Source organism: Athene cunicularia (genome assembly GCF_003259725.1).
Source record: "Athene cunicularia isolate RWA chromosome 2 unlocalized genomic scaffold, athCun1 chr2_part1, whole genome shotgun sequence".
Classification (NCBI taxonomy): Eukaryota; Metazoa; Chordata; class Aves; order Strigiformes; family Strigidae; genus Athene; species Athene cunicularia.
This window is the reverse complement of record NW_020799095.1, coordinates 64,305,995-64,322,640: the sequence shown is the minus strand read 5'-3', so window position 1 is coordinate 64,322,640 and position 16,646 is coordinate 64,305,995. Positions and strand designations below refer to the sequence as shown.

Here is a 16,646-nt window from a genome sequence, read left to right as displayed (position 1 = left end):
CTTGCAAACCCATGAGAAGCCTTTAGTCACGAGTCAGTGTTTTTACCAATTTCCTTCCCTCTGTGGACCTTTAAGGGGCTCTCATTTTAATACTAAAGGGTTAACTGGGGTCATAGGCCCATATCTTTGAAGGTACTGAGGGGACTAACTTCCACCAGAAACAATGGGAGGTGAGATCCTGCAGACCTTTGGGGGTCTTTGGTGATATGCGTCAGGTGTCCCGATACACAGATAGTAGTCAGAAGAAGAATGCGAAATTTAACAATTTCTTTGCAGGCCATCCTTTCTGAGAAGGAATTGCCTGCAAAGATCTTTACCAGCTCAATAACTTCAGCGATAGCCGAATGACTGGGAAATATTTTATACATCCCAACATTGTCTGATCTGTTTTGGATGCTGGGGTCAGAGTTATCCAGAGCTGTCGTCACTGTGGTTTCTACTGGTTTTCCTGTAGGAGGTGGTCGGGGCATTGCACATGAGGTTGATGACTGACCAGGCAGCTGCACAGGCAGGCCATACATAGGCAGGATGGACTACTTGCCTATCGTCTGTACAGTTTGTTTGTGTTTGGGCACTGACTCTTTGTTGGGTAGTTCCAGTTGTCCAGCAGGCCATATCACACTTATTGCTACATCTGTGCTGGTCTGCTAGACTGATGAAAACCTCTGGCAGATTGCCCCATCCTTCTTTTTCTACTTGGATGAGATTTCCTGAAGGAGAAATTCCTGGAGAATCACTCTCTCAGCTTTTTCAGGTTCTGAAAACATTCCAGTCCAGAAGCTAGTCTTCATTCAATGGAGGTCATACTCTGTTTAGATGCTGATCAGAGCATTTAGCACATCCACACAAATTTACAATTTATGTAAGCATGTCTTCTCAGTTCCTTGTGATAGCTTTGCCAGGAAGGGTTATCCCATGAAAGCAGGGAGAAACACTGCCTTAGGGTGGGGCACATCTTTCTCCACCTCCTGACTAAGGCCAAGATATCCTAGCCTATGCAAGGCAAGCAGATGTTAGTGATACAAAGCTGTCTTAGTCTACAGAAGGCAAACCCATTTATGGGTCATTTATAAACAGGGTAGCTTGCCCATGAAAAGCTTGGGTTCATTTTTCACTTCTGCCTTTTCTCTCTACCAGTCCCAGTGTGAAACCTATCAGTGTTGTAGCAGCTGAGGGAGAAGTATCAGTAAGGCTCCTGGTGGTGTGAGAAATGCTGTTACAATCGATCAGTTCCACCCATGCTGGCCTCTGGGTCTTGAGCAAGAAATTGCATGAGAGGACATGGGAAAACGTGTGTGGGAGCTTGTGTATAGGAACACTTACCTGCTGAAAGGTGTTGGTTATGATGGAGAAAGTGAACATAGCTGAGGACTTGCTCAGATTACCAAGCTGCTCCACCTCACCTTTCAACAGCATTACTATCCAGTGATAGGTGATGGCCCTGATGGAAAAAAGCAAGTCGTGGCTGGCTTTTGCAGGCAGTTGCAAACTGCCGTGTTATGTGTCTAGTCATCTCATCACTTGCTCAGCTGCATAGTCATTGCCCACTTCCTGCTCTCACCATTTTGTAGAAGAGAAGGGATACATCTTATTGTCTTGTGGTAACAAAGTTGTTTGTGGGGAAGAGCAGTTTGGTTTTGAAACTTAAAAAATGCTACATAGAGCCAATTGGCCCCACTGGAAAAGCAGTACAGTTTTGAACCCTGATGATGCTATCCTAAGGGCCTAGAAAAGACAGAATTTGCACATACATTGACATTTCCTGGGGCAAAGCAGTTAAACTGATGTCAAGGAAGTTCTAAGGGATCGTGTACAGAGCAAGTAAAATAAATCAGTAGAGAAACAATGTTAATACATGAGGGAGGGAGAAAGCACAGAGGTTGGAAGATGGAAAGTCCTGAAAGATTAATAAAATTACTTGGACTGTCACTGAAAAGATGCTATGACTCATAAAAGCAGCAGAAGAAAAGATACACATTAAAGCAATATGCAGAAATATTATTTTTTTTTTTTAAAGAGACAGAAAGAATTGAGGAAGAAGACTAAGGAATACAACAGAAACATGGAGGAAGGAAAAATAGAAACAAGCGAATGGCAGATGGAAGCAAAAAAGTGAGGAAAATAATAGGGGCAAGAAGAATACTCATTTTATCGTTGTATCTTGCATTGTTTACAAATGCCTCTTTTTGGATGGGCACTGGAGCCTGGGCAACTGGGCTGAGACCTTGGAAAAGGAGCAGGGAACAGCAAATCTGGTAGGATCTCCACCTGAGGAAGAGGGTGGCCCAGCTTCAGCACTAAAAGGGCAGCTAGAAGTGTGGGAATGGCAAGATGCTGCTGGGAAACCTTCTTCCTCTTTCCTCCTTTCCCTGTTCACCATAGCTGATCCCTCAAATATCCTAGGAACCCAAAGCCAGTTTTAAGCTTTGTAGGAAAAATTAAGAGGTGTGAAAGGAAAGACAGAAAATTCCCAGGGCTGCAAAGCCACACACAACCCTAGAGGAGTTAATTGTGATCCTTGGTTCCAGCTGCCATAACCCAGTGTAGCACCTGAACTCAGTAGTGCTGATTAGGGGAGATCAAACACTGTGCTGGTGTAACTCCATATTTCCCATCTCTTTATTTCCATCTCACTTTATGCTGGAGACATAACCTATGTGATCAACCACTCCTGGCCTTCTTTTATTTTTAACTTCAATGATTTAAAACAATACCCACTGGCTGGGGATTCCTATTACATTTCAAGGAAATACTTCTTTCTCCTCTCTAATTAAGCTCCTTCCATATGCATAAAGCTGACTCCTTACCTGAGAGAGAGAGATGGCTGTAGGCAACATAAAGCTCATTCATTTCCCATTCATTTGCTCTATCTCTGCAAGCAAGCTCTGCTCCAAACAAGGCTTCTCTGAATCCTGGCATGAACCTTGCACCCCCGTGTGCAGGTCAGACCCCATCATATTGGAAAGGGACTATGCACAGCAGTACAGCTGTAGATTTCTAGGCTTAATGCTCAGTTTTCCAGCTGAGGGTGACTTGGCGTTGCAATCAGGAGATGTTGCCAGCAGATATTGCCTGCCAAACTTGTTGGGCAGCTTTGAGAGAAATACTATTAGTGTATTGCTCGATATAGGTTTCCCAGTCTTCTGCAGCAAACTTCACGTTGATGACATTTGCGTTAAATTGCAACATGCTGCTATCATCAACAATTGGTTAGAGGCTGAACTTTCCCACAGGAGAGTGGGAGATTTTTGTAATACAGTATTCACAAGAACGTGCTCCAGAGCTCAGCTGTTGTGCTCTTCATTTAACCTCTTCGGGCAAGAAGGTAAACAATTATTTATTTATTTATTTAAAAAATTGTGATTTTTTTTCTTGGCAGATCCAAAGTAGTCTACAGGTTGATAAAGTAAACGTCATGTTTACAGATGGGACAGAGGGGGAGATACCTTTACAGGCTGCAGGCAGCAAAACACACTGCTAAAATTCAGGTGGCTCAAAAGCTCACACAAAAGGAGGTGATCTTCAGTGGGACACAGATGGGGAATTTAGGAACACAAATCCAAAGCTATGAATCTAAAGATTCTTGCATAAATTTCGCAGACTTTCGAGTCTGAAATTTTGCCAGGACATATCTGCCCATCCAGAAAGCTCTGATTGCCACAGGACTGATCAGCTCAGCAGCTTATACCAGAAAGTAGATGCTTTTCTGCATATCTCCAGAAGGGCTGAAAGGCAGGCTGTTTCAGAGCACTTCTACCCACTTGAATAGAAACCGGCATTACATGAAGTGATGGTGCTGATGACCCAGACAAACTCACCCACAAAGAGGAAGATACAGATTAATTTCCCTTATTTACTTAGCTTTCCACGGCGTAAGAAAAAGCCTTGAAATGTTCACTATATAAGAGAGACGGATGCAATTCTTTGACTGGGTGTTTAGGCATTTTCCCTGTACGCTGATTCCTGCTGCCGGGGGATTGTTTATGTTCTTAAAGGATGGGTGGAGTGGTATTCAGATTTTGTTTTGTTAGTGGGGATGCTAGTCTTTGCTATCAACTTTGCTCTTGGGTTTGGCAATGATGTTTAGAAGCTTGCTGAGAAGCCTATACAGCTGCACACAGGCAGAGCAAATAACTTGCTACTGTACAGCCTGCAACAGGTCAATGTACATCCATGTCTGTTTATGCAGGAATAATTGCTTTAGAAAGGGGTAGAAAAGATACTGGAGATACTGATGCAAAATAACAGAAGCAGTCAGAAAAAGCCCTTTCTGCCATAGAAGTAGTAGCCTGAGAGGCTAAGTTATATTTTTAAAATGAACTTAGTAATATTTCCCTTGAAAAGTTATTCGTACTGAAATGTATTGGTTTTTAATTTAAAGCATTACTTTCCATTACTTTGGAAATGTTTTGTGTCACACAGAGTGATTAGAATTTTTGTGTTGTAATAAAAATAAAATTTCCTTTGTGTCCCTTTCACTCCAAATCAGCACAGAAACACTTGGAAACGTCTTTTTGTATGAATGGTCATGAAAAATAAGAAGGTCATTTCAACCAGTCGTAGATTTTTCATGTGAGGAGACAGTACTATCTGGCATGTGCTCTTCTGCTAGGATAGACACATGCCATTTCTACCAATTCTGTCTTCCTTTGTGTATGAGAAATGAATGTGCATTAAAGCATCTTAATGGGAGGCAGATTGAGTAAGTGAAACATGCAATGAGAATTATCATGTGGCATCAGGGAAAACAGGTTCCTTCTTGCTTACCTTGTATTAAATACAGGATCACCTTAAAACCAAGGCTACAGCTCTCTTAGCCTCCCCACCTTATTTACTGCTTCCTCTTGTGACTGCATAATATAATCTAATACACCTATTAATTATGATAGCTTTGAGCACAGCTTTTTATTCTTTGAGAGTCTTTGTCTTTATTTTGTCCACCCTTAGCTGAAAACAAACTGTAAATAGAGAACAGATCATGAATAGTTATAGAAAAGGAGTGTTCTTCATTTCACACAGCCATAGAAGTTTATCATCTTTACAAGGTCTCCAGTATAAAGTGTTTTTTTCCAAAGAATACTATTTTCCTGGGTAGCTTCTTGACAACATATAACAGTGCCATCAATTTCCATCTGTCAGACTGTGTTAAAAGCTACTAGATCCATCATGTAAGGCATCTCCCTTCATCAGCTGCAAAGCTCCAACCTTACTTGCTGTCTTTGCTAATGTTTAGTGAAGATGCTTTGGCTAGGGCAGAATGGCAGCTATGATCTCCCTAGCACACTTCTTTTGATCTTAGATATTCTCTCCTTACCGCTCCAAGACCTTTTAAAAGAAGTAACATTACCATTTGTTGTCCACCATGTAAGTATTCCCCAAACTCCACTGTCCTTGCAGTAACTCCAAAACTCTCACTGTTTGAATGACGACACAGATTACACACACATGGCTTTACAGTGTGAAATCATTTGTACACTTGTGCCCACCCCAATTTATATTAAGAAAGTTCACTAAATCCTTTCATTCTGCAGTAAGAAAGTTCCTCCACCAGCCCACACCTCCCCTCCCTTGCTCTGGGTTTCCAGGGCAGCTCTCTAAGTAGTTCCTACTTACAAACCCACAGAGTTGCCCATAGTGTTTACACCCTGAGGACAGCCTGCTGTCTTTTCTAAAGGAGTGGCCCCCTCTATACACCAGGCACTCACTTTTAAAACCTGTTCCCAGCTCCTGGGCTCTCCCTCCATGCTTGGCAGTCAGTCCTCTCCCTGCAGGGTGGGGTGGAGGTTCCTCCTTCCTGCTGAGGAGGTTTATTAACTCTTTTTTTTCCTCCTTGACTCGTTCTGAGGTTTGGGCACACCTACAATATGCCTCATGACCTACATTTGCTATGAATGATTTCACAGCTCCAGCTGAGATCTTTCAAGAGGTGTGGAAGTGGAACAATACAAACTTCAGCACTAAAGAAGCACTGAGTTTTGTTTTCAGAAGGTTCTGGGTAGTATGTAATAAAGGTGGAAGAAAAGATAAATTATTATTTAGTGCAATGTCTTTTTCTTGTGGTAAAGTGACTGTGTTATTAAAAGGAAAATGAAAACCATGTTTTGTACTAAGACACAAACAGCAGAGGTTACAACAGCTACTTTCAGAATTAATGAGATATAACTCATCTTTAATTTGTTTGTTCAGAGAACCTTTTTGGTATTTCTCCTCTGTTTTGCGCATTTCCATTAGGTCTTCATGTGAATTACTTCTGGACTTGAGGGTAAAACAAACATCTCAGTATGAAACATATATTGAGTTTTTCTTTCAGCATTGCAGGTTCTTTCCACAGAGCATCAGTCAGAAACATGATGAAGCACTGATAGTTACTGTGCTTTTCAAAAGGCAAGAAATGTCTTCATTTCCCACACGTGTCACCTTCATATATTCAGCAACTTGACTTTTCAGCTCTTCCAAGCCACTACAGAAATCTGGCTTAGGCTAAGTCTGTTTTCCTGAGGGCTGAGTTCCTTCCCGTTGTCTGGCACTTGCTGTAAGCTAAAATGGTTTTTGCAGACAAATGCTGCATCTCATCTGAGCAGCATCAACTCCTATCACCCTGGTAACCTCTTATGGCACCTGACTTCCCAGCTTCTCACGCAGAGGTCGTGTCTGGCTCATGGTTGAGCAAGAGGTAGCATGCACTCTTCATCTTGAGGACAATGCAAGGCATTTTGAGTAGCTCTGGGTAAAGAAAACTCTGTGACAGGCAGGCTTTCTGTGCAGGGGGGACTGTGGCTGTGGTAGAAGTGCTGATGCTTCAGTGGGAGAGCAGGGTGGCAGGAGAGCATTGGCTGGAAGGTGATGGAGGTCCCCAGCACCAGGCAGCCCCTTTCCAAGAGGCTCTAGACCCCTCTCAAAGGGGCTGCTGGACACAAACACCCCAGAACAGGCTGTACAAGGCCTCTGCTGATGAAAGATCTTGAAGTTCAGCTTTGCAACAGCCTCTCCCCATCCTTAGCCTTCCGGTGACACAGGCTGGAGCTCCTCACATAACTTGGCCTTGTGGGCTGCAGCAGCCAGGTGGCACAGGGCTGAGAAAGAATGCCCTGCTGTGCTGTGGCCTTCCGTGGGCAGTGGGAATAACCACCTGGCTGTGTACTCTCCCATCTTTTCAGTGGAGAGGAGGTCTGGCAGTTTACTATGGATCAGACCCATGCTTGTTCCAGTGCAAGCTGAAAGCTAGAGCCAGCCAGATCCGCTCTGTGGAAGACATGAAGGCCTTCTCTCTATATTGTGGCTGTGTATTTTACCCTAAATAAAGTATTTTTCTGGGATACAGGCCACAGTTACTCATCTCTATGTGTGCAAGCAGGCAGGAGTGTATGCTTTGCTTTTCACAAGTTTCTGGTGTGCTGTCCAAAATATCATTTGTTTGACACTGAAAGTAAAGTGGGTTTTTTTAGGTACAATGATTCCAGAAAAGCTTATGTGATCCCACTATCATTCACTCAACAGCTTTATAATTCTTCTCCTAATGGACAGGAAAGGAGTTTCTAAACCTCTTTTTTTCAGATGGCCTCCTGCTTGCAAGGACCAAGCCAGAACTTGGTCCCAACTTGTTCTTAGTAGAGTGGTTGTAATGTAAATGACCCATGGGACCCATGGGAAAGGTATCAGACTGTAATGTTTCTAGTACAAAAGAGAAGAATGACACAGATCTTGTTATATCATTGAGCAGGAACTTACAGATTTGTTTTCAGGGCTGTTGAGCTATTGCTTTGCTTGGAAATTTTGATTGTGTATCCTGCCTGAATCTGTAGCTCCTGGAAGACTCATGAGGAGGGAAAAAGTGTAGTTCAAACCATTCATGTTTCCATATGTAGTTCAGTCTCCATAGCTGTTAATGATCCTTTTTTGTATATGAAAACATTTAATTAATAGTGATGTTATTTTTATAAACCTGTTGTTTGAAACCCTCATACCACAGATCTGATTACCAGACATGGTTATATGCAGGTGTAGTTTCTGTCACCAAGTTTCTGTCACTAATCGTATGTTGTTACAAGAGGAAAGAGTATTCATCAAACCAATTTGGAGAAGGAAAATGTTAATCCACAGTTGACTGATTTAAATGCCATGATCTGAAATAAGATACACGATGGGATAAGACAGAAAAATGGTCCTTTCTGAGGAATTCACATATGTTGTGAGTGTGGGTCCCTTTTCCAGGCCCGCTGTGACCTTGCTCTTGCTGTGTAGCATGGACCAACACATGTGTGCAAGGTTGGCTGTTTCAAGGTCTGAGAATTTAGAAAACTTCTATTATTCAGCAACCAATTTTGGGACAATCTCAGGGCAGAACAGATGCTTCACAGTGTGATCTAGCTAGGCAACAAGCTGCATTAAATTTTATCCTTCTTTTTTGCTCCCAGTCAGCAGCTGCTCCATGATGGGCTCCATTTCTAGACCAGTTACTGAGTTTTGCCTTGATGTCTACAATAAGCTCAACAGAAATGCAGAGGACACAAACATTGTCTTCTCTCCAATGAGCATCTCTGTTGCCCTGGCCCTAGTCCATCTAGGTGCAAAAAACAACACTGCTGTTCAGATAGAAAAAGTAAGTATTAATGAAACATGCTGAGATGCTTCCACATTGCTTGCTGTTCCCTTAATGCAAATGTTAGGCAACCTAGCAGGACACATGTGCAAGGGTGTCATAAGAAACAAGCATGAATATAAGCACAGGTGCTGCTTTAACAGTTGTGCTTGGTGCACCGTGATCCTTGCCATCTGCTTGTGTGAGTCACACCATACCTCTGTGCAGACTCAGGAGCACGGAGCAAGAGCTGAATGGGAGAAGGTGATACAGCACAGTGGGGCACCCTGGCCTTCCCCCAGCCTGCTGCCACAATATCAGACTTTGTTTCAAAATTATGGGCAGACAATTCCTCTCATGGTTGCCATGAGGATCCTGAAAGTGTGAGTCCGAATGGGTAGTGGGGAGCAGTGCAGAAACGTGGAGTGATTGCACCCGAGTGCCTGGAAGAATTAGCTCACTTATTGCTTATGACATTCAAGAGTCAAAATGTCACACCTGCAGAGCCCACAGAGACCCAGCTGGGAAGGGAGGAGGTGAAGAAGGCCACCCCTCCAGATGTGTGCCTTTACTCCCAGAAGTGCAAGTCCTGCTTTCTACAATCTTTCTTCTCTTTTCTTGTTTGTACCCCTGAGCAGTGAAAGACTGAAACCCTAAGGCAAAGGTTTTTGTCAGTAGCTGGCTCTGCACTGGTAGATCTTCATCCGTCATATCCTAACACTGCCATGCACACAGTCAAGTGTCACCTGCAGCCAAGGTAGACATGCCCTTCTCACAAGGTTTCCAGAGTGTGGTGGGTTGACCTTGGCTAGTGGCTGCCAGGTGCCCACCCAGCTGCTCTCTCCTCTTTCTTCAACAAGGACAGGGAGAGAAAATAAGATAAAAAAGCTTGTGGGTCAAGACAAGGACAGGGACATCACTGACCAGTTGCTGTCAGGGCAAAACAAAGTCAATTAATTTCGAAGCCAGCTGGAACCAGCTCTGTTCAACATGGGGACAGCCCCTGATCTCTTTTCAGAGGCCACCACAGCAGCCCCCTGGCTACCATAGTCTTCCCATATAAACCCAATGCACAGGGACTCTTGCTTATTATTTTAGGAAAGCAATGGGGATCCAGTATCCTCAATAAAAAAGACTAAGTCTATGAATGATGCAACATTAGTATAATGGAGAAGCTATAGGAAATTTTTCAGTGAAATATTTGCATATTAGAAACAAGGACTGGTTTCCATTAAGAGCACTGTTGTTTTCATATATTTCCTAAATTGATGCAAAGATTATGAATGATTGCAAAAAGTCAGTTTTGATGTTTTTAAAGAAAACTCTTTTTATCTCTTTGCTCGAGGCAACTTTTTTGTTTTGAAATTTAACTGTAGCAATAAAATACAAATGAAATGTAAACATTTTGCAGTAGTAGAGAGTAACATTTTGAGGGATTATGGGCATGTTCTCCTTGGTTTGCTAATATAGAAATGTGAATTTGAACATGAATATGTGAACAATTTCAAGTCTGTCACTTCAGCCTGACTGAAGCTGAGAAAATATCTTTCATAAATCTACACCCTTTATCCAGGACAGAATAGAAAATCTTTTATACAAGGAAAATGTTTTTATCCCATTTACAATTGCCATAATCTGACATCTTCAACTGCAGGTGCTCCACGTCAGGGAAGCTGCAGGAAGAACGAGCCTTGGATCTGATCTTGAGAGCGCAGCCCCAGACACGGAGTCAGAACGAAGCCAGGAGAGACAGCCTTCCCTCTCACAGGTGCATCCTTGGGTGGGGAGCACCAGAGCCTTTGCTCCACTGCATGACAGGTTACTAGGTATAAAGCACTAGAGTCTGCCACTGGAGGGAGTCAGGATCACACGCACGGGTCTGCTTGGTGCAAGGTGTTATTTCATTAAGGACCAAATCTTCCATGAAGTCAAGCTTAAAGCCTTCAGTGATCTCATCTGAAAGACGATCAGGCTACAAAGCTTAGACTAGCTGAATTTAAAAATAAATACGGCAGGAGTTAGCCCTATAGTGTAATCTAATTAGGAGGCAAATTAAGAACCAAAGGTATATGGAGGAATTGTTATGTTTGTAATATTGTTGTGTTTGTAATATTCCCAGTGTAACAAGGATGGGGACCTTAACCATAAAGAGTTCCAGACACTGCTGTTACAACTACAAAACCTTGGTGAAAGATATGTTTTAAACCTGGCCAACAATCTTTTTATACAACAAGGGTTTGAACTCCAGCAAGTAAGTTACCTGTATCTGCTAACTGCTGGGGCCCTGACCTCAAGCTTCCCTGTAACCGTGACCTTACTGTTGTTCCCCTCGCTTGTATTTTGGATTAGTTAACGTGCTTCTTGGAGCCATATCTCTTGGGGCTGGTGGGAAAGGGACAAGAGTGTCAACTTTCAATTATTTCTTTTTTTTTTTTTTAAAAAAAAACCCCAACCACCTGTGGATATCAATGGCTATAGAGCAAAAATAAAGCAGGAACCTGTTTCCTTTTGGCATATGTCTACACTCAGCCAGAGGTGTGACTGCAGCCAAAAATGGCCTATTCAAGCTGTCTGTGAGCTACTTCTGCAAGTGGTATGTCTGGACATTACTAAGCTTGGAGAGGGTATATCACCTGAGATGTTACACGGTTTCATGTGTAGCACTGCTGTGCTGAACTTCTTACTCTTTTCTTACTGAATGACAGAGTCGTCTCTGGACTACCTAGTATGGATAATTTGCTACTCATATCTTTGCTTTTCTGTCAATTATTTCTGCTAATGATTTGGATACTTAAGTATTAAACAACACATCTTGCATCTTTGCTAGTTTTTTATTTTTATCTGGATCACAGGTATGTAGTTCTCCATGGGAAGACTCTTTCTTCTGGCTTTCTTTTTACTTATTTATTTTTTTTTTCCTATGGAATAGAATAATTATCTCTTCTTCAAATATTCTCTCAATAAACCAGATAGTTTATGTTTCCAAAATTAAATTTTGCCTTATGGGGTCAACAGGTCCCTCACAAATTCTAAAATAGTTCTGAACCATTGATTCTTTCAAAAGGGAATAAGTACATAACAAATCTGATGAATTAATAATCTTTATTTTGCTTTACAGAAATTTCTAATGTGCACTAAGGAACTGTATGGAGCAATGCTGCAAACAGTGGACTTTCATGGTGCTGTTGAAGCTGCCAGAATAAAAATTAACAGTTGGGTTGAAAGTGAGACACAAGGTAAAACAAAGCAAAACCATAGCCATATCATCACTGCCTTCTTACACTGCTTCAACAAAAGAAATTCTAGGGTATCAAAAGCAAGGACTTATTTACATATTGGGTGTTCAGTCTTATGCTGTTTAAAGACAGTTTGTCTTCCATCCACTCTTGAAACACTACAGTGAGTTATCAGCTAAATTATTTCAGAATTAAAGATGTGTTTGTTTTCAAATACTTTTGTATACTCACCCTTATGGCTGGTATGATAATTACAATAATACTTATCAAGCTTGACCTGGGAAATGGCTTCTGTGAACAGTCACAGATGAAGATACTGGACAGCAGGGGATGGAAGTTGTGAGCTTCATGGCAAGATTAGGAACAGCCTGGGGTGAGTGGGGAGGAGAACAATGGAGGACCTAGTTATATAACAAAGCTGAGAGATGTGACCACCAGCGAGACTCACTGTCATGTGACAATCAACAAGCTCTTGCCCTTAACAGGCTAGCTGGGGCCACTGGTTCTTGCTGATCAGACTATATATGATATATGCCATTTTGCTTTAGTTTTGCCAAAGCTGCGGTAGTAGTGAGATGAAAATTTTCTAAATCTTCTGGATGAACATAAACCAGAACTTATTGGGGGACAGGCAGATAGATTTGAAGGCTTCTGTAATTTCTAAGTTACCCATCTCCTGATCAAACTTGTCTTTGTACTGGTGGAGCGGCCTGTGACACAGTGAGGAAGAGCTGTTAACCAGCCAGCTCCCAACAAGAGGACTGAAGGTTCATGAGCCACCTTGCACAGGGTTAGGAGCCATCATTTCTCTAGGTGCTCATATGAAGCTGGTGGACCTGCTGACTCCTACTTCAGCCTCTGTAGAAAGTCAAAAGCTCCACAGCTGGTCAACTGCTGTGCTTCGTGCAAAGGGAAAGATGTCCTCATGTGACCTGAAATATGTGATTAATGGTGCTGCCTCCTTCCATGTGGTTTATGTCACCTGGCACAAATTTATGGTCACTGACAGTTGGCTAATTTGGTGACCCCCCACTCCCCCTGTTCTCCCTGGTTAGGAACAGTGCAGAGGAATCTACCATTTGTTTGCCTATATTGTCCCTGTCCATTTAATGAACCAAGAAGTGGATTTCTAAGTTGCTCCAAAACTAAGTTCACAGACAAGTAATTGAGTCTCAGTCCAGAGTTTTAATGACAACTATCACAATTGTGTATTACAAAATTTCCTTTAGGTAAAATCAAGGAACTCTTTGCTCCTGGTGTGATTGATGCACATGCATTGCTGGTGCTGGTGAATGTAATCTATTTCAAAGCATCCTGGGAACACAAGTTCGAGGAACAAAAAACAGTAGAGAGAGATTTTAGACTGAATCAGGTACGTCTGCATTCTGTAAATCTTAACATTATTTATCCTAGATACTGTGAGAGTTGCAGGAAGCATAACACTGAAGCACAATGTCCAGGGCTCAGATGACCTCTGAGCAAGGGGTGGGTGTGCCGGGAACTTAACCTGCCTCTTCTGTTGGGTAGAGATAGCAGGAGGGTTTTCACAGAAAAGTGTGATCTTTACTGAAAAAATATTCAAGACTTAGAAGTTGCAACAACTCAGAGTTTTGCTTTGGTAACTGGCAAAACACAAGTATTACCCCTAATTAGCACTTTTGAACATAATCGTTACAGATAGCTGTCATGGATGGAAGCAAATCTAGCTGTCATGGATGGAAGCAAATCTGAATGTCCCATTTCATACAGGCTACAAGGGGTCATCCTGGTGTTCAATACATTTTAACATTATCTACGCATCTGAGAGATTAAAACAGACTGAACACCCTAGGTCAGATAGTAACAAATGACAAAAATACAGTTGCAATTTGAAAGAGGAGAAATTCTTATAGGGTATTTCAGTTTATTTATTGTCTTTGCATCATTTAAAAGTTTATTTAAAATATTTTTTAATTTTTAGCCCCTTTTTCTGCCATAAGGATATCACCATCAATTCATTGTTTAACTAAAGCATTGACAATATGGTTGCAAAGTTAGTTCTATGACAAGCACATTCCTCCAAGTACTGTGTGCCCTTTAAGTCTAACAGATATTAACAAAAAAGACAATCAAAAACATTTACTTTCATTTAATTCAATTTTGTCTTCTTTCCATATGTTGTGCCAATATTCTATTTGTTCTCATCCATAACAAAAGAAAAAAATCCAACAGATTTGGGTCTGATCTTAAGTCACAGAGCTTTGTATGGGAAAAAGTATCTTCTGAGTGTTCCTCATGTATCAAAGGAAAAGGTCAGAAAAACATGTATTTCTAGTTACCATGTTGCATTCCATTGGTAAGATGCTGTTAAGAAACTGTCATATTGGATATTTATATTTGTGACTTTAAATATATCTTTGAATATTGACAGTGGTCTATAGCTGAGGACACTGGGTGCACTGCTGCAGTAGGAGAAACTATGAGATATGGAGAAGCTGCATAGATTTTTCTTTGTGTGCTAACCAATACTAGCAGAATTTTTGCTGAAAATATGTCATCTACCGGAAGTCTTCTTTCACTGCTTTAGAAGTTAGCTAAGAAGTTAGCTAACTGTAAAAGGAAACTTGAGCCTTTATAAAGGTTTCAAACAACCCCATCACAGAAAAGGCAAGATAACAAGACCTAGGAGAGGATGCCTGAGAAAGACCATGATTTTGCTCTTAACCTATTTATTGCTTCCTGTTTTAACAATCAGTCTGATAAATGACAGCCTGGTTCCTGCAGTGCTACTTCTTTCTTTATCCCAGTCTAAGTTAGGACTTGCAAATCCAACCAGCATCAATCTGTTTGGAAGTGTAACGCTATTAAGCAACTTCATTAGCTGATCAGTTGCAAGGAAACTGTGGTGGTTTTGGTTTTTGGTTTTTGGGTTGTTGTTTTTTGGTTTTTTTTTTACTAAAGAATTGTTCCCTTTATTTATGCATGGCAAAGCTGGTGTTTTGTATGTCACCATAGATGCAACAAAATAAAGAAAAATGTTGAGCCTAACGACAATTACTGCTGAAACCCTGACTGCTGATATCACACTTATAATACGTTTAAATGTTAAGAGCTATATCGCTTCAGTGATTGTACAATTATTTTTTTTTTTTTAAATAGAATGAGAAAAAACCTGTGCAGATGATGTATCAGAAAGGCCCATTTAAATTAGGCTACATTGAGGAGATGGGTGCTCAGGTCCTTGAACTCCCTTATGCTCAGAAGTCACTGAGCATGATCATCTTGCTGCCAGGTGACATGGCTGATGGATCTACCAGTGGGCTGGAGCAGGTGAGGCAGTATATACCATGGACTGGGTAAAGATCTAAACTTTTCAAAGCTGTTCACCTATTTTAAGCTCTTTTTTTCCCCCATCTTCTAGATTGAAAGCACAATGACCTATGAAAATCTAATGCTGTGGGCCTCTTCAGAGCACATGTTTGAGACAACAGTGGAGGTATACCTCCCCCGGTTCAAGCTTGAAGGCACTTTTAACCTCAATGAGGTATTACAAGAGATGGGAATGACTGACATCTTCACTGAATCAAAAGCTGATCTTTCTGCAATGTCATTTGCAAAATCTCTGGTGCTTTCAAATGTTATCCATAAGACGTATGTGGAAGTAAATGAGGAAGGCACTGTAGCAGCAGCTGGTACAGGAGCTGTCATTGTGAGGAGGTCTCTTCCTCTCACAGAAGTGTTTATGGCTGACCACCCTTTCTTATTCTTTATTAGACACAATCATAGCAATACCATTCTTTTCTTCGGCAAACTATGTTCACCTTAAAATCAGGGCCATTTTCTAACATTGTGAGAAACACCTGGATGAAATCAGAAATTGTATTTTTTCCCAGTGCGTTCTTAATCCTTTGACAGTTAGTTTGTATTTCAAAGTAATCATTGCAACCAGTTGAAGCTTAGAACCCATCAATTGGATGCCCTGCCACTAGGCTCCTTGAATTTCAAATATTGATCTGAATCCAGAATAGGAGTAAATATTTCTGTAACCTCACTGGATATGAATAACATTTTGTTTGATGACCACATATGCTCCTGTATTCCTGCATTCATAAGTATTCCTGCATATTAATGATGGTGATGACATGGTGGAGGTTAGAAGGGATCTCTGGACGTCTTCTGGTCTATCTCCCCTGCTCAAGCAGGGCCACCTACAGCCAGTTGCCAAGGACCATGTCCAAATGGCTTTTGGATATCTCCAAGGACAGAGACTCCATCACCTCTCTAGACAAGCTCCCCTAAGCGCCCCTAAGTTCTCAAATGACTCCAACGAGAATTTTGTATGCATGGTGTCCGCAGGAACAGTATACAAAACCACACATTTCTAAAGATGGTTAATAGCTTACATAGTAAAGAAAGCTGCCTTTTATATGTGGATAAAGCAAGTGATTTCAGTCTCAACTAATAGGAGGAAAATGGTCTAAAGCACCCCATTAAGTTACTGATGTGGAAAACTGTAGCCATGAAACTTCCAAGAAATGCATTTCTTCCTGGCATGCTGCTGTCCAGTGAATTTTAATGATCTGAGATGCAGCTTTGAAAGGCAGGTCTCTCTCCATGCTCTGAGAAATGAAGAAAGGTTTTGTAAAGGGCAGTGTAAAATCATGGAAATCACAGTTAAACGTTACCCATGAAGGTTTTTAGTCTGTGGGAGAAAAGTAAAACTTGCCGCTGACTGATAGGGAGACATTACTGCTAATTTTCTGGTTTAACATAAGTAGCATCTTCCTCAGAGAGGTGCTGCTTGAGATTTAACAAATTAACATTTGCAATGTGGTTTATGACCCAGGAAAAGG

General features: G+C 41.4%; 1 protein-coding gene across 1 annotated transcript; it reads left to right on the top strand.

Annotated features, from left to right (window-relative positions):
• The first annotated feature begins 3,173 nt into the window (after positions 1–3,173).
• LOC113477165 (serpin B12-like) lies at positions 3,174–15,866 on the top strand. Its single transcript, XM_026843323.1, has 8 exons — positions 3,174–3,325; positions 8,415–8,599; positions 10,233–10,346; positions 10,698–10,829; positions 11,697–11,814; positions 13,044–13,186; positions 14,953–15,123; positions 15,215–15,866. The coding sequence occupies exons 2-8, from the start codon at positions 8,429–8,431 to the stop codon at positions 15,617–15,619; spliced, it is 1,254 nt and encodes a 417-aa protein (XP_026699124.1). The 5' UTR covers positions 3,174–3,325; positions 8,415–8,428; the 3' UTR covers positions 15,620–15,866.
• The last annotated feature ends 780 nt before the right edge of the window (positions 15,867–16,646 follow it).